This window comes from Sciurus vulgaris (assembly GCF_902686455.1).
Source record: "Sciurus vulgaris genome assembly, chromosome: 15".
NCBI lineage: Eukaryota > Metazoa > Chordata > Mammalia > Rodentia > Sciuridae > Sciurus > Sciurus vulgaris.
The window spans coordinates 33,192,441-33,219,641 of NC_136476.1; the positions used below are offsets into that span (position 1 = coordinate 33,192,441).

General features: G+C 35.0%; 1 protein-coding gene across 7 annotated transcripts in view; it reads right to left on the reverse strand.

Moving 5' to 3' along the window:
• The window catches only part of NFIB (nuclear factor I B), a 222,365-nt gene that overhangs the window by 75,776 nt on the left and 119,388 nt on the right, over positions 1-27,201 (reverse strand). For all 7 annotated transcript variants that reach the window (XM_079113136.1, XM_079113135.1, XM_079113138.1 and 4 more), the window contains exon 3: positions 19,391-19,444. In XM_079113136.1, coding sequence (XP_078969262.1) covers positions 19,391-19,444 — 54 coding nt within the window. The remainder of the gene's footprint in view (positions 1-19,390; positions 19,445-27,201) is intronic.

A 27,201-nucleotide genomic window follows, 5' to 3' on the forward strand; every position in this document is an offset into this window, starting at 1 on the left:
TGACTGCTTCACACTTTATTATGTGACCATTTATTTGACCATTCTCTTATTGTTTGGCATTTTAGGTTATTTCCCATTTTTGAAAAATACTATAAACAGCACTGCTATTAACATCCTTACACATAAATCTCTGTCAGCAATTCTCATGATTTCCTTGGGCTGGAGTTCCCAGAAGTAGGCTTAATGGGTCAAAGGACATAAACTCTTGTAAAGCTCTTGGTGAAAACTGTCAAACTACTTTCCATAAAGGTTTTTGCCAAGTTATACTCCCTGGGGCAGGTCATGAATGTGTCCATCTTACCACCCCATGAATAGGAATTTTTCTCTAATTGTGACAAGCTGATAGGGGAAAGATGTCATTAGATTAATGTTATAATTTTTACTTATTTAAGATAAAATTAGATTTTTTTCAGATATATGCATTATTTCTTTCAAAAGAATGTTCAAAAGTAGAACTTGTGAAAAAAAAAACCCACCACATTAAAAAATGTGTAAAACAGGAATTTTCAGTAAGAGAATTTTATTCCTAATGAGATTATTTCCAGAGATTCAGATTTAATTATAATTGCATTATTGATATTACTTGATTGATTTTTTTCCTGCTTATTTGAAAAATTAGTCACTTGGTTTTCTCAATTTTAAAAATTTCTCTGAGGATAATGGATTCATGAAATGCTTTTGTAGAATTAGAAGATATTATACAGATTATTTATACCATTTATTGGTATGATATATTACTGAAATCTCAAATAATTTTGTTCATCCATGGAAAATAGTTCTTTTAATTTGCTGATTAAGAAGTTTGTTGACAGTTTCTTTCATATTTTCTTCACGTACTTGGAAAATGTTTGCAAAGATTTCCGCCTGTTATCAGTCAAGTTTCCATACCAGCATTATACACAAGCACTATAAGATGGTTTAGATGACAACCAATCACTTTATAAGCTCTGGAACAGAACTAGTGATGGCTCATGAAAATTTCCTTGAAAGATTAGGAAAAACTCACTGATACAATCAACTTCCCCAAATCTGCTTCAGAAAAGATTTTTAGACAACTTTGAGTTTTTAATGGCTATTACTATCCATTATATCTTGCTTCCTACTCTTGAAATAATTTAATATACTTAAAATCATATGTGAGACAGAGTGCATCTTTAGTTTCTCAACTGACCTGAACCATCTGCAATTGCTGCTAGAAATAGTGACTATGAAATGGAAATATACAAAGAGCATGATGATGCAGAGAACTTTGACATCAAAGTTGACGTTCTAACATTAATTTAGAATTACATTTTTCCTTCAATATGAAGTGCAAATCCCTGATGGTGACTGAAGTGACCTGGGAGAGACTCAGAAATTAAACATAATTTAATATATACTTCAAGAACCTTCAACTCTGCAGAGTTTTAAATTAACTGGAGCAGATATGATGTAGTTTACTGTTATGCTTATTATATGGCATAATAAAGTTCTAAAAGAGTATAATACAATTATATATATATATATATATATATATATATATATATACACCTTTGTCTTTATAGAAGGTATTTCTCCCTTCAAATGCATAGTACTTAAAAGGTAGCTCTGGAGTTAATACTTCTAAGATTCAGTTATGCCACTTACTATGAAAAGCAAAGGCAGGTACACCTCACAATTCTCTAATATGCATTAACATAAAAACCTGCATATTATTTTCAAATAACAGTAAAATGACAGATATTTTGCTTTTAAAAGTAGGGAAAGAGAAACTATTACTTTCAAATTAACACCAAGAAAGAAAAAAACAATGAACAAGAATGTAATTCAGGTAGCAAAAATAAGGAAATAGAATATGAAAACATGTAATAAATAAAAAGCAAAAGAGGAGGAAAGTCAAAATCAGCAATCATTACAATAAATGTAAGCAGATTGACTTTTCCCATAATGAGAGTAATAGATCAAGAAAATAAAATCCAACTATTTTTAAGGAATACACTTAAGACAAGTGATAACAATGAGAAAAAAATGGAAGAAAATGAGTATTCAAAGAGAAATCAGACAAATTCAAAATAAAAGAAAGCTGTGTTAATTAGCATTGGTTAAGAAATAATTTTATATAAATTACAATGAATCATTATTGACGGAGGGTACAATTTACAAAAAAGTTAAATCATAAGCCCTATATGCTCACAGCAATATTGGGAAGAAATACATAAACCAAAACTTATAAAATATAAGAAACTAATAAAAATATAATCAACAGTGGAAATTAGTAATCAGAATTTTTCATATCTCTTAGAATTGAACACCACTATTAGAAAAAGACTAACTTTATATCATGCAAATATAAATTAAATTTCATTAATACGTCCCTGGAACTTGGGGAAAAAAAATCATATTCTTGTCCAAAGAGACAACTTCAACAAATTATTAGAAGTAAAGACTTTTTAAAACCATATTGTTTTATCTTTAGCAAATAAAATTAACAGTAAGTGATAAAATGTAAATAAAGCAAATGTTCTGAACCACCTGGAAATTAGGAAAATAAACAACAAACTAAAGAGAACCCCAAAAGAGAAATTAAAACTATCTAGACAGCAATGAAAAAGACAAAAAAAAAAATCATTTATCAAGAAAGAACAGCAAAATAATCCAAGAAAATTAAAAAAAAATCAAAGATTAAAGTTAAAATTAACAGATTAGAAAGAGAGATATTTAAAGAGATAAATAAAACAACAACAAAAAAAGATTCTCTGAAAAGACCAGCAAAACAGAAAAGTCAAGTCATCTGCAAGGCTGATTAAGACAAAAAAAAAAAAAAAAAAAAAAAGAATTAAAAAAATATAAGCACAAGAACAAAAAGGAGATATAACCACAGAAACCAAACACATTAATGTAAGGTTATAAGAGGACAACACATACAACTTATTGACCACAACTTTGAAAACTGAAATGGTCAATTATTTAGTAAAATAAAAGTAACCAAAATTGCAAAGAAGTGGAAAACTTGAAATAGACCAATTACCTTGATGCAGTGGTTCCCCAAATTTGTTCAACACTGGAACCACCTGGGGTTCTGAAACCAATAGATGCTTAGCTTCCAACCCTGGCTATTTGATTTAATTACTTAGGGGTGAGACGTGGACTTGATGACTTTTTAAAAGTTCCCCCAAGTTATTCAAATGCTCAGCAAAGTTGGGGAACCACTGTCCTAGCAATGAATCAAACTGTGGAATCAAAAAGCACTGTCATAAAATTAGAAGCTCATTACAAATGCAGAAGGATAGGTACCATCCAGCCCCAGGAATCAGAATCTACAGTTTAATAAGACCTGCAGAGGATTCTCAGGTACCTTGTTTTTTTTTTTTTTTTTTCCCCCTTGGTAGTGGTACAGGGGATTGAACCCAGGAATGCTCTCCCACTGAGTCATATCCCCAGCCCTTCTTTATATTTTTTTTATTTTGTGATAGGTTCTCACTAAATTGCAAAGGCTGACCTTGAACTTGCAATCATCCTGCCTCAGCCTCCTGAATTGCTGAGATTACAGACCTGCACCACCACACCCAGCCTTAAGTACTTTAAAATATGACAAACCTGGAACAAAAAGGTGATTAAAGAACCACCCTTGGAAACAACACCAGATGGATTCACAGCTAGATTTTATCTATCTGTGATTCATCTTTAAGTTCCAATGCAATTTAAACCATCTCAGGCCTTAGAAAACTATGACAAGCTTCCTGAATAAGAAAACTCATTTTAGCCTTTCTGGAGCCAGCCAAATCTGAATACCGAAACTTATAACCTAATTTACCAAAACAAAACAAGCAACCAACCAGCCAACAAGAGATTAAACACACACATAAATGAAACTTCAAGAACCCTAAACAAATTAGTGTCAAATTGAATATAGCATTGCTATCAAAAGAATAATATATTATTTTCATTATGGTCTATTCCAAAGAAAGAGTACAGTTTACTATCAAAAAAAGTATCCTTGTGATGGAGAAAAAAGTCACATGACCCACATAAAGATGCTGAAAATGTACTTGACACCAAACAAGATGGTTTACCTCATAACTGATCTAAGCAAAAACAGAGATAAAATCAAACAGTAAAGACTTCAGCAAAATCCAACATCAAGTTATTTTTAAAAGAGGACATAAGTCTGGCATTGCTAGGCTCCCAACCTCCCCCCACCAGATTCCTCCTATTTTAAGCTTTTAAAAATGTAATCTGGAAAGAAGCCAGTCACAAAAAGACAAATACTGTATGATTTCACTTATATAAGATACCTAGAACAGTCACACAGATAGCAACAAAGTAGAATGGTGGAGGCCAGGAGCCAGGGAGAGGAGGCTGTTGCTTAATCGGTGGCATGATGCTGCACATATCCTCAACACTCCTGAATTGTGCATTTCCAAATGGCTAAGGTGGTAGACTGCATGTGTATTTTAAAACCATTTTTAGTAATTGTAATTTGGAATTCAGGACCCAGATTATTGTGATTATTCTTGTTTTTATATATTTAAGAACAAACTTTAACATTGGCAGTTATGTCTATAATCTTATTTATAACAATTATTGAGGCATTACTCTCAGCTTGTTACTGTTCTCATGGTTAAGCTATAAGTATACCTGTGTGTATATATTTATAGTTATACTTTCCTGTTCCTATTTTATTTTAATTTGGGGTCATTACCTTGTCAGCTGATTCTCAAAGAAAACTATTACCAAAAAAAAAAAAAAAAAAAAAAAAAAAATGAGGGACTCTGCTTTTTGAGGCAATTAGTAATAAAGAATATATCTTCATTTGCTTTTGACTGGAGGTAAAACTCTAACACAAAAATTAAGGTGGTTTTATTAAATCGTAATTCTAATTATTCTCAGTTTTCTAGTTTCTTTTTTGTTTTGTTTTTGTTTTTTGGTACCAGAGATTGGACCCAGGGGCATTTAACCACTGAGCCATATCTCCAGGCATTTTTTTTTGGGGGGGGGGGGGGGGGGCCAAGGGCAAATATCTTGAGTTTGTTCTCTACATCAATGATTATTTCCACAATATCAGTTCTGTTTTTAGCAACTGTGCTTCACCAACAGAGATTTTAATCATACAAAAGCAATTTTAGTTTTCTTAGTAATTTTTCTTTTCTTACATGGTACCATGTTCATTGAAGACATTATCTTTTTGGTTCATTTTTCATTTAAGTTCTTTTTTCTGAATAAATTGTTTTCTCTAAAGTTTTCTTCTAGGTCTTCATTGTTAAAGATATATTTTTCTAGATCTTGGTAATGTACCCCTTCTTTTGTTCTTTAGTATTTTCTCACCAAAGGTATATTATTATGGTTGTTTTCCTTTTTTGGTACCCAGGATTGAACCCAGAGGTTCTTTATTTCTGAGAAACATCCCCAATCAGATCTTGCAAAGTTGCCTGGGTTGGCCTCCACCTCCCAAGTCACTGGAATTACAGAGGTATGCCATTATGCTTGATGCTCTCTTTTACCTTATCCAGATTTATGGTTTAGGGTCAGAAAAGTATATGGTATTCCCTTGCCTACATAAGTAAAGTACATAACACAGAGTGAGGAGGAGACTATAGAACTGACAGAACTGATCTGACCTCTTGTCTTACCAATTAGTAGCTTTACACAAATTGCTTGACTTTAATAAAAATAAAAATAATGATGAAGATAAAAATTGTAATAGTAATGTCTATCATTTATTGAGTGTTTACTACATAACAGATTCTGCACTGAGTACTTTAAATTCTATTTCAGCTCACAAATTTGTCCCTTCCTTATTAATGACTTTGAATAAGTGATTAAACTCAAACTTCCTAATAATGCTGATTTCATAGATTTGAGATGAAGATTTAATAAGAAAGTATATTAAAGTGTTTACAATTCAATAAATGATTATTGATCATGGCAGTATGTAATCCTGTGATAGGATAAGTCACAATTGATAGTACAGCTCCTAACCAATACTAATGACTGACTGTCCTTTATCTAATGAGATCCAAGGAGGTGGGCTCTTCTCTTCACCCCACCATTTAGATAAGTAGGATTCTACCATGATTATGCACAAAAACACTAATCTTCAAGCTGGTGTTTCAAATGAACCTTGTCTACCAGGGTAAGGCATTAGAGTGTAGCTTAAGGAAGCAGTATCTGGAGGATTTACATTAGGGCATGGGACCAGTTGTTAGTCTTCCTGTACTTCTCACCCTGTCCCCATCGCCTTTCTACTAGTCCTGTTGATCTCTGGCTTTATGGCCTTTTTTAAAACTGAAATAGGAATCTTTGTACCTAGGAGATGATAGTAGGGTGAAATCTGTCTACACTTTCACAGGGAACTAACACCATTATCTTTCATGAGACAAAAGATGTGGAAAACACCAATTTTTAAATTCTATCTAAATACGCTGGCTATGTATTTTTTTTTCTTTTTTTTTATTGTAAACAAATGGGATACACGTTGTTTCTGTTTGCACATGGTGTAAAGGCATACCATTTGTGTAATCATAAATTTGCATAGGGTAATGTTGTTTGATTCATTCTGTTATTTTTTCCCTTCCCCTCACCCCTCCCATCCCCCTTTTCCCTCTACACAGTCCTTCCTTCTTTCATTCTTGCCGCCCTCCCTAACCCTAACTCTAACCCTAACACTAACCCCTCCCTCCCCCCATTATGTGTCATCATCCACTTATTAGCGATACCATTCGTCCTTTGGTTTTTTGAGATTGCTTATCTCATTTAGCATGATATTCTCCAATTTCATCCATTTGCCTGCAAATGCCATAATTTTATCATTCTTTATGGCTGAATAATATTCCATTGTATATATATACCACAGTTTCTTTATCCATTCATCAATTGAAGGACATCTAGGTTGGTTCCACAATCTGGCTATTGTGTATTGAGTTGGCTATGTAGTTTTGAGATAAACCTCCAAGATTCTAGCAAGAGGTTAGTTATCCTTTACTTCAGTTCTACTGTGATTAGAAACATTTTTAAACATTTTCTAACATTTTACATATCTTCATAGAAATTTTAGTAAAAAAGTTGTTAGAAGCTAAATCTGCAGTTAGGCCCAAAATGTGGACTTTATATTTGATAACTAATGATAATTATTTTGCTATATACCTAAAAAGACCTAACTTTAAGTCTCACTACTCTTAATCATAATTATTAGCAGCTGTTTTTTTCTTAAGAATTTGACAAATTTTCTAAAACTTGTAAGAGAATATAAAAGACTTTAAAAAATAGCTTTTCAAAACCTATTGTAAATACTTATGAGGTTATAGTTATCAAGAAAACACTTCCGTATTAACAAAAGAGACATATAAAGATGTGGATTAGAAATAGACACATATATGTGGCTATTGATATTTGTTAAAAGTAGCTAAGCAATTCTATGAAGAAAGAAAAGCCTTTGCAACAAATGGTACAAATCAGCTAGATATCTGCATGAGAAAAAGAAAGTGAATATCAATTCGTACTTCACACCATGGGGTACATCCATGTAATGAAGTATTACTCACTAATCAAAAGGAACAAACAGTCGATTCATATATCCAAATGAATCAATTTCAAAATAATTAAGTGCAACTGAAGAAGCCAGGCAAAAATGAATACATGATGTGATACCACTTAAATAAAATTAATTTATAGTGACAAAGTAGATAAGTGGTCATCTGAAGATAGAGGTAGACAAAGAATGGATTCCAAAGCAGTTAGAGAAAACTTTGGGATTGGTGGAAAAGTCATCTTGACAGTGTTCATAGTTTCATGTGTACATACATATGTCAAAGCTTGTATATGCAATTTATTGCATACAATTATACATCAATAAAGTAAAATTTTTTCACCTCCTTCAGCAAATGATCTATAAATAGTGGTTGCCAAATTCTCAGAAACTGGTAATATTTCCACATCGTGAAAAGAATCACAACTGAATCAGAAATATTAAGTGTAATCAGAAAATTTCTGAAGGTATTATCTATTACCTATATTTTTGGCACCTTCAAGAAAACTACCTTACTAGGTTGCTCATTCGTGATCATGTAAACTCTAGTGATGCCACAGTGCACTCCTTACAGATTAGTAAACAAAAGCACACCACCACAAACAGGACTTCTCTGTAATTCATCAGACTGGGAGAAAAGAAACTGGATCTGCTTGAGCCTGGATTCTGAATGAGAAATTATATTAGAACACTACAATTCTCAATCAGATATCCCTCTACAAATGTCATCATCAGATCATGCTGCACAAGATTAGGAGTTTATGAAAGTCTCCTAAGTTTTCCTATGTGGGGTACAGTTTACCTACAGGACAGAAGAGGATCGCTGTAACTATTTCCACAGAAGCATCTGCTTTCTCTTGCCTGGGTCAGGCTCTAGTATGAAACTGTCTCCTGTACTACACAAACAGGTTATTTATTTAGTCTGTTATTGATCTAAGCCTCCACTTCATAAATCTTCAACACTGCTGAGTATTGTCTCCAGTCAGGCATTTGATGCCATAGATGTTAGGTTTATAAAAAGAATAAAATCCTCATCCTAAGGTGTTAAGAATTCACTAAGGGGAACAGAAATGTAAACAGTGATGAAGTACTGTACCAAGTGCTAATGTTATAAAACTGAAGTGCAGGGAGAGTCTGAAGACATGTCACTAGGAGATGGGAAGGGGGCTTAGGTCTTTTAGATGAAAATAACGTGAGCAGAGGCACATAACTAAAGTTGAGACCAAATGCATGGTCCATGAGGGGTCATGTTGATATATGCCATGATAACAAGTTAGGATTAGCCTAGAGTGGGGACCTTGGATGCATATTAGGAAGAAATGAAATAGTCAGAATTGCACTTAATAGAGAGCACCACAGATCTGTAATGGAACATCAAAGAGATAATTCAGTAATCTTTGATTGAAGGCAAAAATACCAGCTATGGAGATTAAGAAACTATTAAAATGACCTAGGTGAGCTAATTAAAAAGATATAGTGTAAATATTTGTTTAAAAAATAATTGCACAGTAAGATTCAGCACCAATTATCTTTTAAAAATATTTTGCCTTCCTCTCTTTAGTTATGAGCAACCACATCAGTGACCTGAGCCTCTGTACTCATTCCTCTGCTCTGCTGTCTACATGCTTCTTCTCAAAAGCTCAAAGGTACTCCTTTCTTCCCCTACCAACATATGGAAGGTAACAGAATTCACCCAGTTACCCCTGGATACCACTAGGACATATTAAGCATAAAATAGCAGAATATTTTATTTTATCTCAAATATATGATCATCTTCTTTTTCTTCCTTACTTATTTATAAGATTCTATTCTGCTTAGAAAGAAGTTCAATTCAGAAGAAAAGTGCAAAATGTCAATTTTTAAAACTAAAAAGTCACTAAAATTTTTTTTAAAAGCCACAAAACAAATGAAGCCAGCATCTTAAAACTTAGCACACCACTGTTTACTTCATGTCATTAACAAGTGCATGTGATTATTTTTTGGGGGGGAGTGGGGGGTGGAACTGGTGATTGAACTCAGGGGCATTCAATCACTGAGCCACATCCCCAGCCCTATTTTGTATTTTATTTAGAGACGGGGTCTCACTGAGTTACTTAGCACCTCACTGGTGCTGAGGCTGGCTTTGAACTTATGATCCTACTGCCTCAGCCTCTCGAGCATGTGACATCATGCCTGGCACATGTGACTATTTTAATGATGAAAAGATCAAGTCTGAAAGTTGAATGGCTTTCCTGTCCTCCTCCTGAATACTGCAGGGACACGGACATGCTCAAGGCATAGAGTATGGAGTAGGGACGGGACCATCTCTAGTAGGACTAAGAACTTGAAGAGAGTTCAGCAACACAAACAAACAATAAAACAGGAGTTTGGCCCTAGTTCTATTATATAAAATAAAACAGAAAAAGTCAAGGTCCCTGAAGAGCAGCATTATAAGACTAGCAACAACTTTGAAAACCAAAACTTGCCAAATTCTTCTGTTCTTCTACAGTCGATGACATTAAGCAAAACCTAATAAGAACTTTTTTAAAAGCTAGTAAGAGCAAAATTACCACACAAAAGTGCCTGCTTAGATTATTTGACATGGTGATACTCTTAGAGTTACATAAAAAGAAAGAGTTTCATAAATTTGCTTAATATCTTTAAATTCCATTCTTCAATGTTATGAGGTTAAAAATAAACCTTAAAACTCAGGTAGCTAGTAACATATCTACATAATATTTTAACCTGCTTGCAATGTATTATCATAGGGTCAATTCCTCTTTCCAAGCCACATGCTCTATGATTCAAGTGGGGATTGTGTACAGCTCTCTTTGTACAGGACAGTGGAGTCTAGCAGGCTTAACCTCTGCTGAGTCCAGCGATGTTAACTGGTCGGAAGCAAGTCTTACCACGTCTGTGATACAAAGGTCTAGCTTTCCAGCTGTGAGAAGGAAAATGATTTGCATTCTTAATTTGTAGCTGTATGCTATGCGGAAAAAGCAGGTCTTGAAAATATGGAGGGGGAATTTAAATTGAGAGGAAACACTAAGTGCAAGCAGTCCTTATAAAAGGAACATGAGCTAATTGGGTAAAAGAGCAATCACTAAAATACTGCCCAGAGGAGTAGGTGCAGATGAAACCTTGCTTGGGAGTATCATAACCTTCACACTGGGATTCTGATACTCCCCACAGAGAATCTAGTCATCCAACAAAGAAAGAAAAATATGTTGCAACAACGTCTTTTAAAATTTAACAAATTACAACTTATTTACATGCAAGCCATCTTCGAAGTTTTCTGGAAGTAGGTGTGGGATAAACCTAAGTGCCTACATCAATATATTAAAATTTCATTTGGGCCATGCATGCACATGCCTGTAATCCCAGAAAACTCTAGACTACCCTCAACAACTTAGGGAAACCATGGCTGAAAATAAAAAGTAAAATAGGCTGATAGTATAGACCACTGGTAAAGAGCTCTTGAATTCAATTCTCAATACTGGGGGAAAAAAAAAAAAAAAAAAAAAAACTTAAAAAACATTTTGTATTCTAAGTTACATTGTGACTTCAGATATCACAAAACCTTAAAATGCAGTTAAAAATTTAAGAAAAAACAAAAGCTTGAATAACTAACTCTGCCCCATGAACTAGTCCTTTCCCTCACAGCACTGTAAAAGGAGAGTTTGCTTTACTGTATCCAAATTGTACTGTGACCAAGTACTGTATCAAGTCATTCCCTAATCCGTACAAATGCAGAACACGTGACACTTGAGAAAATATAGCAGAGAGGGAAGATGGGGGCTGCTGAGTTCCAGCAACTGCAATAATGAAATGGAGGAAGGCTGCTTCAGAGTGATCTAACCCACGTCCTCAGAAACCCTCAACTTAGCATTCCCCAAGTCATCCCAACTGAGGCATGGGTCACTTATGATTCACCTCCATCATCTCCTTAGCTGCTGCCCACTGCCCCTCTCCCAGGTAGCTACAGACACTACGTTCATTCTCAGGGACTCTGGTATGCCGCCCAGACTGCTCTCTCAGGAGACCCAGACTTGGTCCTGCTAAAGCACTTCAACATAAAGGTGGGGGCTCTAAACAAGTACAAACAAGTCAAAATTTTCTCATTTTATCAAGAGGCAATGTTCTACAAAAAATTATATTATTTGTTAAGGTTGGGGAGGTAGAGCAAGGGGAAGAGTATTAATCATGTATTAGAATTACTGACATGAATGTTATCCATGCAAAAGTTAATTTTAACAGTTAATACATTTGCTGATAACTAATTAGGACCTTGCATAAGTCACTTAACCTCTTTGCCCTGTTTTTGTAAGTGAGGAAGTTGAACTGGCAATCTATAAGCATATATCTATATGATATTTCCTTGAATAATGTTTCTAAGAATACTTCATGCAAAAAATGATATTGATTATAGTAGTAATTTAGTCATCCAAAATTATCTGCTGGAGGTGACATGTGTAAACACAGATTTACAATATAAGCAGTAAACATAATATAAGCAGCGATGTCCAGTCCTGCCCAGGGGTATCCAACAGATGCACAGAATAATTTGGTTTAAAAGGATGAGCAAGAGTTTGTAGGGTGGATGCTGCAGTTTGGGCAGAGAACAGAGCATATCACATGAAAGAAAGGAAAAGGAAGGGAATTTTGTTTCTGATGTTGAGCAACATTGAAAGCCATGACATAGAATACAGGTTTATAAGCAGTGAGCCATCAGGGGCTTTTAAATAAGTCAGATTTGTGTTTCATGAAGTTCATTCATATATAGGATCAGAGAAAGCATGGGGAAAGAAGAGGAAATTATAACACCTTTGCACAATTTCAGGCAAGAAATAGTATTCAGAGCCCAAATGAGTGTAATGGAACTGAGAGGAGAGATGGATTCAAAAGACCTTTCAAAGTAGATGATGTAGAGAATCAGGATGAAAGAGGGTCCTGAGAAAGCAATCATGAGCCACTCCAAAGGAGGGAATTGGGGTAGATTCTGGTGGCTTGAAGGAAATAAAGCCAAGTCTGACAGAAAAATAAATAACTTTGGAAATGTTAAATTTGAGTTACCCATGAGACAACTAGGAAAACATGCCTGAAAAGTAGTTGGGAACATAGGTTCAACACATTAGGTGACAGATCTGTTCCAAAGGTATTCATTTGGGGGAAAAAATGTACTTTTAAAATCACAGGCGTGCTGAAGAAACACAGAGGATTAAAGAAGAAGAATCTGGTTCAGAAAAGGAAAGAAGTCATCCTAACAACTAAAAGAAACCAAAGATTTCTGGATTAGCAGGGGAGGTACCATTTTCAAAAGCAAGGGAAACATTTTAAACAGAGCATGGTCAACAAAATCAATAAATACTCAAGAATAAAGAAGCCAGGACACAAGGGAAGGTGTCACCGGGCTCCACATATAATTCAAATTTCAAGAGAATCATTTTACTGGGGACTTAGAAGCCCAGCTGCAGGAGAAATCAAGATGATATTTTAGGGGTTTCATGCCATTTCATAAAAGATAAGAGAGATGAGACACTGTTTGAAAGAGTTTGTCTGAATGAGGATTATCAACAGAAAAAAAGGTAAGAGGAGGCACTAGGAAAAGTACAGACCAAAGTTTTAATCGAGGCAGAAAAATTAGTGATTTCAGAAAGTATGCACACCATGGAGAGGCAAGTGGAGAAAATATTTATACAATGTTAATGCAAGGGTCTACCCACAGTCACGCCAGGGAAAACAACCTATAAATACACATTTGTACACTTTCTCATGTCAATATTAAAAGCCATGTAACAAAAGGTCATTCTACTGTTCCTTGATGCCCAAAGACGTGCAATGAAACATACTATCTAAAAACTATGATTCTATTTCATCATGAAGGTGGAAACATCTGGGAGTTTAGTGTTTGCTTTTGCCTCCTTTTCAAAATCTCTAACTATCCTAGCCTAACCTAGCCTATCACCTTATCGTGCCCTGTAACTTCACTATACCATTTTAAGTCTTTAGAAAGTGCAGTATAAAAACTCAACACATTTCTATTTGGTTCCACATGAAATGCTACCTTCTGCAGGAAGTCTTCTTGATCAACCCATCTGGAAAAAAGTGAGAAAAAAACCTTCACTTCTGTCAAACACCTCCATTTTTCCAGCTATGCTCCCCTGTCTGCTCCTCACAGCTGGAGTGGACATAATGGACTGCACTGAGTTTTGGAGAAGCTGGCTAACTTGCTCATTCTCCTCATGACCACTGTGAAAGATGGAACTTTGGTTCTGGGGAAAATGCCATTACAAAGTTCATACTCTTTCTACTCTACTATATACCCTCCGAATTCACAAGTATGAACTCTCATGACATTTGAGTAGCAATACTAAGTAATATCTAATCTTCATCATATAAATATAGTAGTGTATGTGTTTATGGACCAGAAAGCTCAGGAAGAGCGAGGTTCACTTTGAAAAAGATCTTTCACAATATCGAACCTAAGGTCATGAATGTAACAGATGCTTAACAAATATCTACTAAATGAAAAATGTACTTACGGACAGCTCTTTCTGAGTTATTTATGATTCTTGATATGAGATGGTGTATATTCCCAGTTTCCCAAGGCAAATGTCTATTTCTGCTTCTAATTTTGAGTTGACTTAATCCATACACTCATTGCCAGGAACAAAATATTTAATTCTAAACTCAGTAACCAGTGGGCAAATAATATTATTTTGTGACTGTTAGAATAGGTGAGTTAAGAAATAAAGGGAAATCTCTCGGGACCTTATAGGTTATTTCTCAGTTTGGGTCTTTTTTTTTTAGATTATAAGTAATCAGGGTAGAGCCACAGCAGAGGCTGGGCATGGTGCCACCTGCTATGCAGACCAACCTTTGAAGAGTGGGTTATATATAAGCACTCAGAACTTTACCCTGCAAAAATAAGTAGCTAAGGGTTATGTACCCTTCTGGCTTTTTAAGAGTAATTTGTGAATAAAACACTTTCTCATCTTCTTCTCCAGTCTTGTGAATCCTACTCTAAATTTGAACATTTAAGAACTTCATTGAATGTGATGTCTCCAAACAAGTAAGAAGATAAAGAGGGAAAATGTTTCTGCAACAAAATCTGTTAAGAAAAAGTCCTTTGATTTTTGACTGGCACAGACTTCATTCTTAAATTACTTAAAAGCCTTACTTACAAAGTCAAGTCTTAACCGCTGTTAACCAATCCTTTTAGTGTCTTTCTATTTACACTTTTATGAATAGAAAGCCTGTTTATAGTCTGTTGCATATTGTCTAGTGCCAAAGTTTAAAATTACTTCTCAGTATCATTAAAAAGTACATTTTCTCCCATTAAAAAAATCTTGATTCTGATAGATACAATAATGAGAACATGAGGAGTAGATGTGAACTCATTAAGAAATTAATTAGATATGATTTTTAAAAATCAGCGTAAACTCCCTTTTGTCTTTGATTTGAAACACAATATTCTAAGATAAAACATGCCATGTGAGGGACTATACAAGTTAATTTATCTTTGTATGCAAACAGCAAAGAAAAATGTTGTATTATTCCAGTATCCATTAAAAGTTCTAAGATTTGAAAAAAATAAAGTGAAAAGTTAGGCAAATATGGGTCCTAGTGATACGAACAGATGATAGCTACTACTACAGATGCTGACCTCGAATTTGGGACCCTCCTGCCTCAGTCTTAGACTCCCCTGTCACTGGGATTGCAGGCATTCACGATGCCTGCCTGAGCTACTTTTCTTAATAATTATTTAGTTGATTTTTATTAGTTTCATGATGCCCTCTGTTGGCTTCAATTTCAGTATCTATAAAATAAAGTTGGGGAGAGATTGATTTCAAAATGTTTATAATTTTAAAAATTTCTTAAGTCCAAGACTAGAATATTACTACAGTTAATAGGTCCTCCTTGTTTAATTTGTTCAGTTATTTACTTAGTTCTATCCTTGTTCCACAGAGTGTATTTGAGATATGCTCAATATACGGCCCTAATGGTACCAGAAATTTTACCAAGCTACATGTAAATGTCAACACACAGAAAGCACATGTACCCTACAAAACTTGCAAAAAGGAAAAGTAGGATATTAAGAAAGTTATCATTAATGAAACTTGAAATACTTCAAAATTTACATTAAAAAATTTGCAAAAACTGCTTTAGGATTCAACATTTCTTTGCTATGTTATCAGTCAAGAAAGAGTTCCCTACAAAACTACAGCCTTTCTAGTCTCATCTTGGAACTGATTTAGAGGCATAAATATAACCTCTCAGTTGTCTGTTTTCCTTGGATACCACTCACTTCAGCATTAAGCAAATAATCCAGTTTGGGAAATCTAAAAGATCATAACCCAAGGAATGTTGAAACACAAAATAATAAAGCAAGTCAGAGCTAATTTAAAAAGATTACAATCCAATCAATCACACATTTGCTAAGAGTAGTGGTGGAGTTTTGAATTACTGAAAATAAAATTATATCTGAGTATGTGTTCCAAAATTAAGGGTTGACCCTTGGTTAGTCCATGATAGTTGGGAAAGGACTCTTGTAGTTTTGCGGTTTAGGAAGGAGTAGTTTGATATTCAAAAATAAGTAACCGAATACAGGTATATAATTTCTGGCTCTGCATAAGCAAGGGAGATATGCATCATTAAAAAGATGAAGTGGCCTAGTGCTTTTGACCAAAACAACTATGCCATGTCCTTGGGTGCTATCAGACTTTTAGGGTACCTTGGCTCTGTAAAGTTAATGGTGCCCATCCCTGCCATCTAACAAAGAATAAAACAAAGCATTAAGTCATAAATGGTTTAATGAAATACCCTAAAGAGTATTTAATTGTTTAGAAATTAAAAATACAAAAAACACTAATTGATTTTAAAATAACAAATACCAAGATTTCACCTTCCCAAAATGTATTAGTTTTGTTTGCTTGCATATAAATATTGATTGCAATTGAGAAAACGCAAGTTAAAATTAAAGACCTGTCTACAGAGGTTCCTACTACAATATGAAGAACTTCAGGGTCACCCTTCAGAAGTTCTCAGTCAGCAAGGAAGTAGTCTGCACTTAGACAGTCAAGTCTGTGGCTGAAGAAAAGCCAAGGGGGAGCAGGGTTATTTGTGGGTAGACAGCCGCAAGCATCCCTGCTCATAAGATGACTGGATGGGACTCCACCTTCATGTCAACAGTCAGGAACAGATTTCAAAAACCCTATATCTCCAGAAGGACTTGGATTTTTGCTATCTTTTCCCAAGCTGTTGGGAAATAAACACAGGAATAGATGGTAGCAATATCCATGGATTGCACATCTCCCAGCAGAAATCCACCAGTGATAAGAAAGTGTGGGTAAGCAGGTGATGTTTTTCAGAGGTTTAGCTTCTCTTTGCTGTAACACTGAAAGCAGCAAAGGGATTTGTCTGTTTCATTGCTTATGTAGTGAATTGAATTTTCCCATAAATGGATCGTGCCTTCTTGAGATACTGACCCTCGACTTGAAATTTCACATTTCAGCCAAAATAGAAAAATGAAAAGAGCCTCCTAAAGATAAATTATGCTTCAAAATACCTAAGATGCTTATATTTAAAAAGAATTTTTTATACAAATAATTTAATCTCAACTGACTACAAAATAAAAACCTTAATAAGCTCTAATTTTTTTTCACTTAAAATTAGAAAATATATTCCTAGTGGTTTGACTTATTTCTAGGGTACTACAAAACAAGCTTGTTTTCATCAAAATTTCCTTAATAAGCTGTAGGTTAAGTTTACAATATAATGATACACACAGCATGTCAAAATGATAGAATGCTTCCGAATGATCAAAGAATATTCTAATTATATTCCATTTAATTTTGGTTTTATGTGTATTTGACAGTTGTATAAAATAGTTCTCAGGAAAGTTTTATTTCTGAGGAAACTTCAAAATGGAAAAAAAAATCAGAGGTGTTCTACCTTAATTATTTGTTTGCCATATTATATGAAAACAGAAAAATTAAGAGATCTACACTGAATGCAGCAAAGGAAAATTTTAACCAAGCTTCTGGACAAATATTGAAAAACTAAATTTTGTCATTACATAACTATACAAAGGTTATTTATCCAGCTCAAGTAGAGAACATTTTTAGGTGCACATAATTCCTTCTGTACACGTTCAAAATGCATTTCAACAATAACTGCTTTATTAATTCAATCAAGCTGCCATTCAAATGCAAAGAACATATCCTTTGTTTGGTCTGGCTTATAATACTTATCAACTCTTTTTCTACCAAAGGTATTTTCCTCCCATTCTTTGTAAGATGAGTAAGAAGGCTTTTAAAAAATGTTTGGATACAATTCACTTTTACTCAGAAAAAACATTAGTCAACTAAAAAGAAATATTTGAAAAGTTAAGAGACATTTTAAGTTAATAAAATTTTCTCCACTTCAGAACATTTCTAACAAAATTTCTTATAAACAATTTGCCTTTTTGGAAAAATAATTGAAAAAATTCTAATCTTCCACAAAAAACAAAATAATAAATTTAACTGGTATTTACATTTCTAATTGTTCAGTTTTTTATTATGTTTTGTTCTCAATTTGTAGCATAGCCAATTTGTGAATAAAGAAAAATCAACAATATACATTTTAAATATTTATTTAATTAGAATTTTTGTCTTTGAACTACATACTACTTTTGATATACAATAAGCTTTTGTAAAAAAAAAAAAAAGAAAGTTAACTTTTACTTGGAACAAAAAAAATCTTTCAAGTAAAAATAAAGAACAAAATAGAAGCAAGACTCAGGAAGAAAATAAATTCCTTTTCAATTTTATATTTTTACTTATATATCTATTTGCCATATCTTTCTAATTTCATTTTAAGAGAATACTATACTGATCTAATACATTTTCGTGCAACTTTACGATTCTTCAGGTATTTGAATTTCATATTAGCCAAGCATTGTGATGTGGAAGATCAAATAATGAAGAACTCACACTAAGTCTGCCTGAGGAAACAAACTTAAACTTACAACTTTCTATAAACTTTGTGATTTATTTTTCAAAGAAATGGCAGATGAGATTATTTGGGAAGGTGGGAGACATGCTTGTGGGCTGCTTTCCTTTGTCTTGTGCTTTGTTTTTGTTTTCACTAATTTATTCTTAAAGCATTCTTATAACAAAAGTCATAGGTGTGATTACAATTCTTATAATAATGAAAAACTAGAAATCCTTCATTGCACTAGTTTCATATTATTTTCTCATGAGAAAGAACACAGCTCATAAATCAAAAGCAAAATGCTATATGTTCAGATATTAGGGCAACAAAACCATGAAGACAGCCAAGTTATAAAAACCCATTTTCAGATCTGGAACAGCTTCTGAAAATAAAGAGGGTATTTGGCGTACCTTGTACTAAAGGAAAAGTTCTACTTTCATTATTTCCTGATTCTGGGGATACAATAAAAACCTTATGGAATAAAAATTCTTACAAAAATCTTTTGGTGAAAACAAAACCAACCACCACCACCATAAAGTAATGAATGTTGATGAACTATAATAAGTGTAGAGGAAATTTTACTTTTTCTCCTGAGTTTAAAAAAAAAAAAAATGATTAAAAGGTTTTTGGACTTTTCAAACAGCAATGACTTTTAGTACCTAAAAGGTACACAATTAAGATATATACACACTCACTTTTAAAGAAATACGAACAAAAATTAAAACATTGATGATTAGGTAAATACTGATGACGCCAATATAGAAGTATTTGCCATTGCGAAGGGCTTAAACACAATCACATCTTGTCCCAATCATACCTGCCTGCCAGAACAAAATAGGCAGCTGACCAATTATGGGGTGTTTATCTATACAGTGGTACCTTTGTTCTCCAACAATGTCAGATTGCAAACGTCCTGGAACCCATATTTACCTGGAGGATTCTTGGCAGGATCATTGTGGCTTGGACTTCCTGATTGTCCAGAATCTGTAAAGAAATCATAGAAAATGTTTTCTTTTTAATTTGTTTTGAAAGAATTTCACAATCCTCAGAAGGACTTTAAAAAAATTAAGGTACAACAATGAAGTTGAGTGTTTAAATAAAGTATCCTTTCCCAAGCCTTTTGATAGCAACATTTTATTCAGCAAACCAGATGAATGTCTACACATATTTCTATGTCAAAAGAAAAATATCAAGTATTAATCTATAATATTCTTGGGATAGAGCAAGGCATTTCTGAAACAAAGGTCTGGTGACAAAGCAACTAAAGATGTTTTGAAGGTTAGGCAAGTATCAAGGTCAGTCAGAGGAAATAAGAAATAAAGCAGATACATTCCCTTAAAAATGCAATCTGAGTATAATTAAACATGCTTTTTAAAACCCAAAAATATGTTTTTATTCAAAGAGTAAAATACACAGAAATGAGAGCCTGCTTTTCCAGGGTTTCACACACATGTACACATATCCACTCCAATAATCCCCCAACCTACTGGATCTAGGCCCAGAGTTGTCTACATCCCATAATAGCAATCAATTTGCAAACACCAGGAACAGCATAAATTACTAGGTAGAAACCAACATGGCTTTGTGGAGCAAATTATTGGATCAATTTAATTTCCATCTGTGATAGACAGACAGACTTTTCAGATAAGGAGAAAGAGATCGATGTAGTTTATCTGAATTCCCTATCCCACATTATCCCTCATGTATGCTACAGAAAGGAACCTGGAGGATATACAACTGTTAGACAGCATGCCTTCCCTGGCTGATCTCTCCCTGTCGTGTTTTGATCATCCTTTTGCCTCCATGTCCCTGGAACATTTATCTGTGGCATTTGCCCTGTGTTATTATACCCTTACTTGCAGGTTGCTTTGTAATCTTTCATTGGTTCCAGTATTTAAGTTTCGTCTCCCCTGCAAAATTGCATGCTCCTAAGCAGAGGCAAATATTCTGTCTACTTCTTTTGTGTCTTTTTCAGTGTGCTGTTCATGGCTATGAGTGCACTAGGCTTGTAGTAAAGGCAATCTTGAGTTAGATACAACATTTCACCAAAATTTGATAGGTGGGGCACAGAGGACAGCTCTGTCATTGGTTGCCATACACTAACAAGTCTTTTCCCTAAAACCTTGTCATTATATTTAAGCCAAGAAAGGTACTGCACCTTGGTTAAGCTGAAAAGTCAGACGCTGTTTTTTGGTTTTTGGTTTTTTTTTTCATCAGGGTTATTCTGTTCTTCCAGGTAAGTGATTAACATACTGCAATTGCTACTTGTACTATTAAATGTAAGAACATCCTGCTAGTTCCTTCCCCAGTATCAAGCTTGGTTATTTATTTCAGTCCTTTGCTACACAGCTGGTAGCTTGGGTTTAAAGCTGGAAGTCGAATTTTACCCCTTCGTGCCATTTCCTTGTCTTTTTTTTTTTTTTTTTTTCTCTCTAAAACAGATTTCGTAAAATCTTAGCAAATGTATTTAGTGATTCCCACGTTGTCCTCCAACTTGTTCCTGATTTCAGGAAATGAAGTAAAGAATTGGAAAGGACCACTCTTGCAATCTGTACTCTGACTAGACTGACTAGACTCTGACTAGAATCTCCCGCAGACACAGATCACTCAAACAATCTCACCTCTTATCTCCCATGAATTCTTCTATTAGTGTTTCTGAAATTGAGCTTCAGAGAGCAAGCTTTCTTTTTAAATTTCTACCAAAGAAGGTACAATATTGGACATCTTCCAGGCCCAGAGTACGGTCATTACATGAAAATAACAAACTACACCATTTTGCTACAGCCTTGGCTATTTCTGCCCTGATTTCCTCTGACAAATGCTTTTCAGCATTTAAACTATATTACAATTCAATTTTTCAAGTGATTCTAACATGGAATTAGGTTCCTTGTTAATGCATCACATACCCACTGACCAGACCCTCAAATGTTAATTTTTCTCTCTAAAGCTACCTCACATTTATGAAAGTCTAGACATGACACAACATAAGGTAGGTTAAAACTGTTATCTTAGGCAAGCTGCAGCAGCTTCTCAATTTGGGAGTTGTATACATGAGCTTTATCATGTTCAGTTATATCAATGACAAAAAGGCACCACATAACTTTTCCCCATCTGTGGCTAAAGTTTGGGTCCAGTAGAATAAAGAATGCAAAACTCTTCTATTCCTAAGAAAGTATTCAGTTAGCACAATGGCATCCCCTATCATCCTACTTGGGAAACTTTGTGTGTGGGGGGGGCTTTAAATTACTTTCTCTTCCCTTTTGCAACTAGTGCAGATGAATCTCAATTGAAAAAAATATACTTACATACACACACAAAAAGAAAAGAAAAGAAAGACCCACAACCATCTGAGAGAAAACTGAGTGAACCCTAAATTTGAGTCACACATTGCTTTCTGTAACAATTCCACTTTCTAAAATGATCAGGTGTTTACTGGAGCCCAATGATAGATTCTCTTTCATATTCCAAAGCCTGTGCCACTCATGAAGTAAAACAGCATATATTGTGTCCCCCAAACACAGAGGAGGACCCCTATGCAAGCAAGTATAGAACACTCCATTTTCAGACTGTAAATTCTAACATGATTTAAAATCTGTTAACTCTTATGTCACCTTATATTGGTCACTTAATTCCAACTGCTGGAAAAGGAAGTAACCAGGGAGTCGCAGTTGGCAGAGAAACCAAAATGAACTGTTATTGTGGTTGACTTCAGAGAAGGAATTATTCAGACCACATCTAAAACCCTCCAATTCACCACCTAGGTCAAATTACTCTATACTCAAAGGTTTTATTTAACCACTTCCACCACTTTGCTCAAGTTCCCCCCACTGTGTGTGTGTGTGTGTGTGTGTGTGTGTGTGTGTGTGTGTGTGTGTGTGTGTGTTTAGCATGCTGTCGTGAATCCTGGCTCTTTCCCTCATAGTTGTGTGACCTTGTACAGAATTACAAGGATCTCTGATCTCTTCGAGCCTTGCATTCTGAACTTAAAAACTGCAATCGTCCTATCTACATCAGAGGATCACTGCAAAGATCATATCACATCATGCATCAAGTCCTGGTCTGCACACCTCCAACACAATCAACAAATGAAAGACACTGTTAAGCACGGAGCCACATTTTTAAAGAAGGATTAGCATTTTTAATGGACAAGCTCTCAGGAAGAAGAAAAGGGCATAATTTGTGACCAGTCCAGTGTTAATATCTAAAAATGTCTGTAGTGGATCTACTGAACATGGAGACATGTTTGCCCACCTGGAATTGCTATGTAAGTGCCTTAAGCCCTTGCTCCATACCCCCACTTCTCTGTCTCTCTCTCTCTTTTTCTTTTTGAGCAGAATCTAGCTGTATGGACCCCCGCCTCTGTCTCTCTCTCTGTCTCTTTCTTTGAGTGATGGGATTCACCATGTGGCCACAAACTCCTAGGCTCAAGGGACACTTCTGCCTCAGCTTCCTGAGTACCAGGCACAACAGCAGACCACAGCACTCTGCTCTGTTTATTGTTTACAAGTGTGAATTTAAACATGCATTTATTCTTTCAGGAAAAGAAGAAAATGAAGAGAGTTCTAAACTTTTTAACTCAATCAACTCCTCCCTCTGCCAGGTTAAAGATTCTCCAGGAATCTGGAACTGTTCACACCCCTGACAACCCTTATGACTTTTCTTCAGTCCTTTTGTCCACTCCTTTTTAAAAAGCAGTCACTCTTATGGCTGTCCTAGGGTCTTAGTTTTACCCAATGAGTGCCCAGACTTCCCTAATGAACCAGTTTTATGGAAGACCCTGGAATACTGAAATGACCTAAATGGCTTGTCTAGGGTCACATGCATTTCCCTTCTCTGAGCCACCTGCTTGGACACACTGCCCTATGAGTGGTCATGATGGAATCTTGAAATCACCCAAAGCCCAATGATCCTTCAGTTCATGGGAAATTTCCCTTCCCTCCTTCTACCAATGCATTCCAAACCTGTTTCAGAATTTTAAAAAACTTTTAGCTATTCTAAGTAGGAAATTATGATTGAACTCTATACATCATTCAACTGTATACACCAATTGATGTCTTATACAGAGGTTGATTCTAATTCTGCTAAACAAAGAAAATCCTAATATTTTACGATTAACCTAGTGGAAGTCAAACAATATAATATAACAAATATAAGGTAATAAATAAGTAATGGTGTGTAAAATGTTTGTCACTAAGCACTAGCATTCTGGTGTGAATAAAATGCAATGCTCTGGGGTGAGTAAATCATCAAAATTGGGAAATACTTTGGAAGGTCATTAATGTAGGCATCAATTAAAAGAAAATCAATGAGATCTATGGAGCACCTTCTATATCCAAATGCTTAATAATGTCTGAAACACAGTAGGCACTCCTTTATTCCACTGTGCTTACAAATTTCCTTTGGTTTATAATAAGAACCTTTGAAATATTGTTTTATAAAAGAATACATATGTATGCCTTCTAGAAGTTCAGAAATGACCCGAAGAGGTAGGAATATACAAATTAGAAAATACTAGGGAAAGGTTGATCAATGGATACTAAGTTACAGTCAGATAGGAATAAGAAGTTTTGATGTGCTATTGGATTTCTACAGATACCAATGATGTTTCATATATATCAGAAAGTTGGAAGAAAGGATTTTGAATGTTTTCAATAGAAAGAAATGATATATGTTAGGGAAAATAGGAAAGTTAACCTGATTTAAATATTATAAAAGATACACCTATATTGAGACAACACATGGTACCCCATAAATATGTACAATTTTATTATTTGTGTATAAGTTAACATTTAATTTAAATTAAAAAATGAAAATACTGTGATACAAAGGCATATATACCAAGAAGAACCAATTGACTCTTCTTAGGAAGGCTGGGCAAGGGTACATCATAAAAGACATCAGATGGAGGTCACCCTAGGAACAAGGTCTTGAAAAATAGCATGATCTCCCAACCGAGTACATATTTCACTCTGCTACCAAGGCAATCTTTATAAAACCCCAAACCGATTAGGCTAAATCCCTTCTATTTGTATTCCATATACTCACAGAATGAGCTCCAGTTTTTCTAGTGTGCCACTAAAGGTAACCTGATCTGGTCCCACCAACCCCTGGGTCACCCTTGAACCTTCTGGACCCTTGTGTGTACCAACATTCATGCCTCAGGGCCTTTGCACAGAATGCCCCTAACCCTCTTTTTCTTTTCCTCCCTTAAGTCCTCATGTCAAGGTCATTCCTTTTTGGTTTCTAAACTCCATGATGGCAGAGATGCTGCCCTATTTAGCCTTTCAGCCTTAAATTTTGGGATAATGCCTGGCACATTTGGTAAAGTCAAACGAAAACCACTGGTCTATAAACTACAGATATGCACAAAGAAGAAAGACTAGGTATGCCACTCAGCATAAAAACAAACATTAGAAGTCAAATGGATAAACCTTTTGTGGCGAGGAATAGGGAGAGATGCACGTTCCAGGGCTGAGTGTCCTGTACTAATGTGAGGCCGGGTTCTGCTTCCTTGCTTCCCTCCTTCCCAAAAGAATATCTGAAAATGGGAGTGAGTGTATGAGATAAACTATTTTGCAGCAGGGATCAATTTTTGCTCTCCTGCAGAGAGAGGAGGCCTTTAATGGGGGTCCAGAAGGAGGTTCCTAATTTGCACAGAGGCGGCCAAGAAGTTTTAATGGCTTACATATACATAGACTGCCTTTCTACTCCTGGGTGAAGCTTATCCCAGGGGCTCATTCTATTCTCTGACACCATGACTTGAGTATCAACAGGAAAACCAAATTTGAGAAGCATGATTTTAATTTATAGTCATTTGGGTGCAAAGAACGGACCAAACAAGGCAAATTGTCAAGTCCCTTCTAGCTCTAAAATTATATGATTCTAGAACAATATAGCTTTTATATCAAGGGATATCAGAAGAGTAAATGAAACCCAACCGGTAACCTGTTAACCTACAGATAGCCTCTTGCTAAAACTAAAATTAGTCATCGTGTCATAAAGAGCCCTTTGTCATATTCCTTTGCCTTAAGCAGGTGAAGAAATAGCCCATTGTCAACTAAAGAATACCATGAGTTTTTTTTTTAAAGGGTTAGAACAGTCCACTTCTTTCTCTCTAAAACATTATCAATAGTTAACATACTAGAATTGTATATTTGTACGAATTAAATACATAGCATAACAAAAAGAATCATTTAAGAAAGAAAAGTCAAGATATAAAAAGAAAAAACTTGAGGGATGGGATACAAATACATGTACTTTGTACTAGGGAAACAAAAAAGACAAAAACATGCGCTTGTTTAAAGATGGGGAGAGAACTCTTCTCCTCAGGCAGATCCTCGCCCTGCCCTCCCTCCCCCTCCTCCCTCCCCCTTCCTCCCTCCCTCCCACACTGTGTCTTGCTCCTGGCAGTTCCCTGAGTGCCCCGGCTGATTTCCCTGGGATTTCTAGTGAGTGAGTTTTATGTAATCACAATTCCTATTACATGATTTGCCATTTTTTGTTCCAGCATGGTGACAACACTATTTCAGTTTTAATGGAGAACTGGTTCATCAATTGGGGTGACACCAAACTAGTTTTACAGTACTTTCTTTTCCCTCCATTAAATGTTTATTAAAATAACACAAAGATACTTGGGAAAACTGAGTAAGTGATCTCCTGTCTCTCAAAAGCATGTTAGTGTGTAGAAAATGCTCACTGCTTCTCTCTCTCTTTACCTCCCTGTCTCCCTCATGCCTCTCACTACTCTTGTCTCTTATTGGCAGTTCACTTCATTGCAAAACTTGGTTAACAATCTATATGTGGGAAGTGTGAACTTTATTACTTGCTAATGAAGTCCTTAACATATTTTGCTGCATTTGTATCCCCTCCCTTAAGCTCCATTGTGAGCAAGAAGAGAATCAAACCTCTCTGAATCTCTTGGCAGAACAAAAATAATATTGAGGAAAAATGGTTTTCCACATATTTTGAATTATGCCCTTCAATCTATTTTACTTCATGTCTGAAAGCCTGTACCTTTGGTTCCCTCTTCTATTGTTCAACATTGATTTTTAAATATATGATTTAGCAAAACTCAGTTTTAAAAGAACTTATTACATTAAGAATTCTTACAGATAAAGTAATTTCATTAACTAAAGGAAAATATAGAGCAAGAGAGTCAATATGTAATATATTCTATTCCTTATCCCTACATATTCCACTAGTTCTCTTATAAAAATTTCTTTAAAGAGCCACTTTTTGCTAACAGAAAGATTAGGTTCCAAGTTTCATATCCCAAGGATTAAAATAAGGATTTGTTTGGGCTTAAGACCGAAATTTGCCCACAAGGAATTAACCAAAAAATATAGACCACTGAAATTTAAGGAAAAGAAATGTTGAACAGGTATATGAGGGTGAACCAATCGTGCCCACAACAGGAGAGTACTGACCAGAGCAAACGGGAATACAACTGAGGAAAAGTGCACACCACTGACTTCTAGGACCAGAGAGTTGCAGTACTTCATCAACTAGCACCAAGTCCCATAAATGAAGTCTAGGATAGTCGAATCTGACCTGTCTGCCCTAAGACTAAGTTCAATGACCATCTACTGATCCAGGGATTGAGTGAACCAAAGGTCAGGAATAGGATCACCTACGCTTCTTGCTTGCAACGCTTTTAACCTATAGAATGCAAAGACACCATACTGGTCATTGTCAAGATTGCTAACGTTCTACAGTGTGTTTTCAATTAAGTAAATAAAATG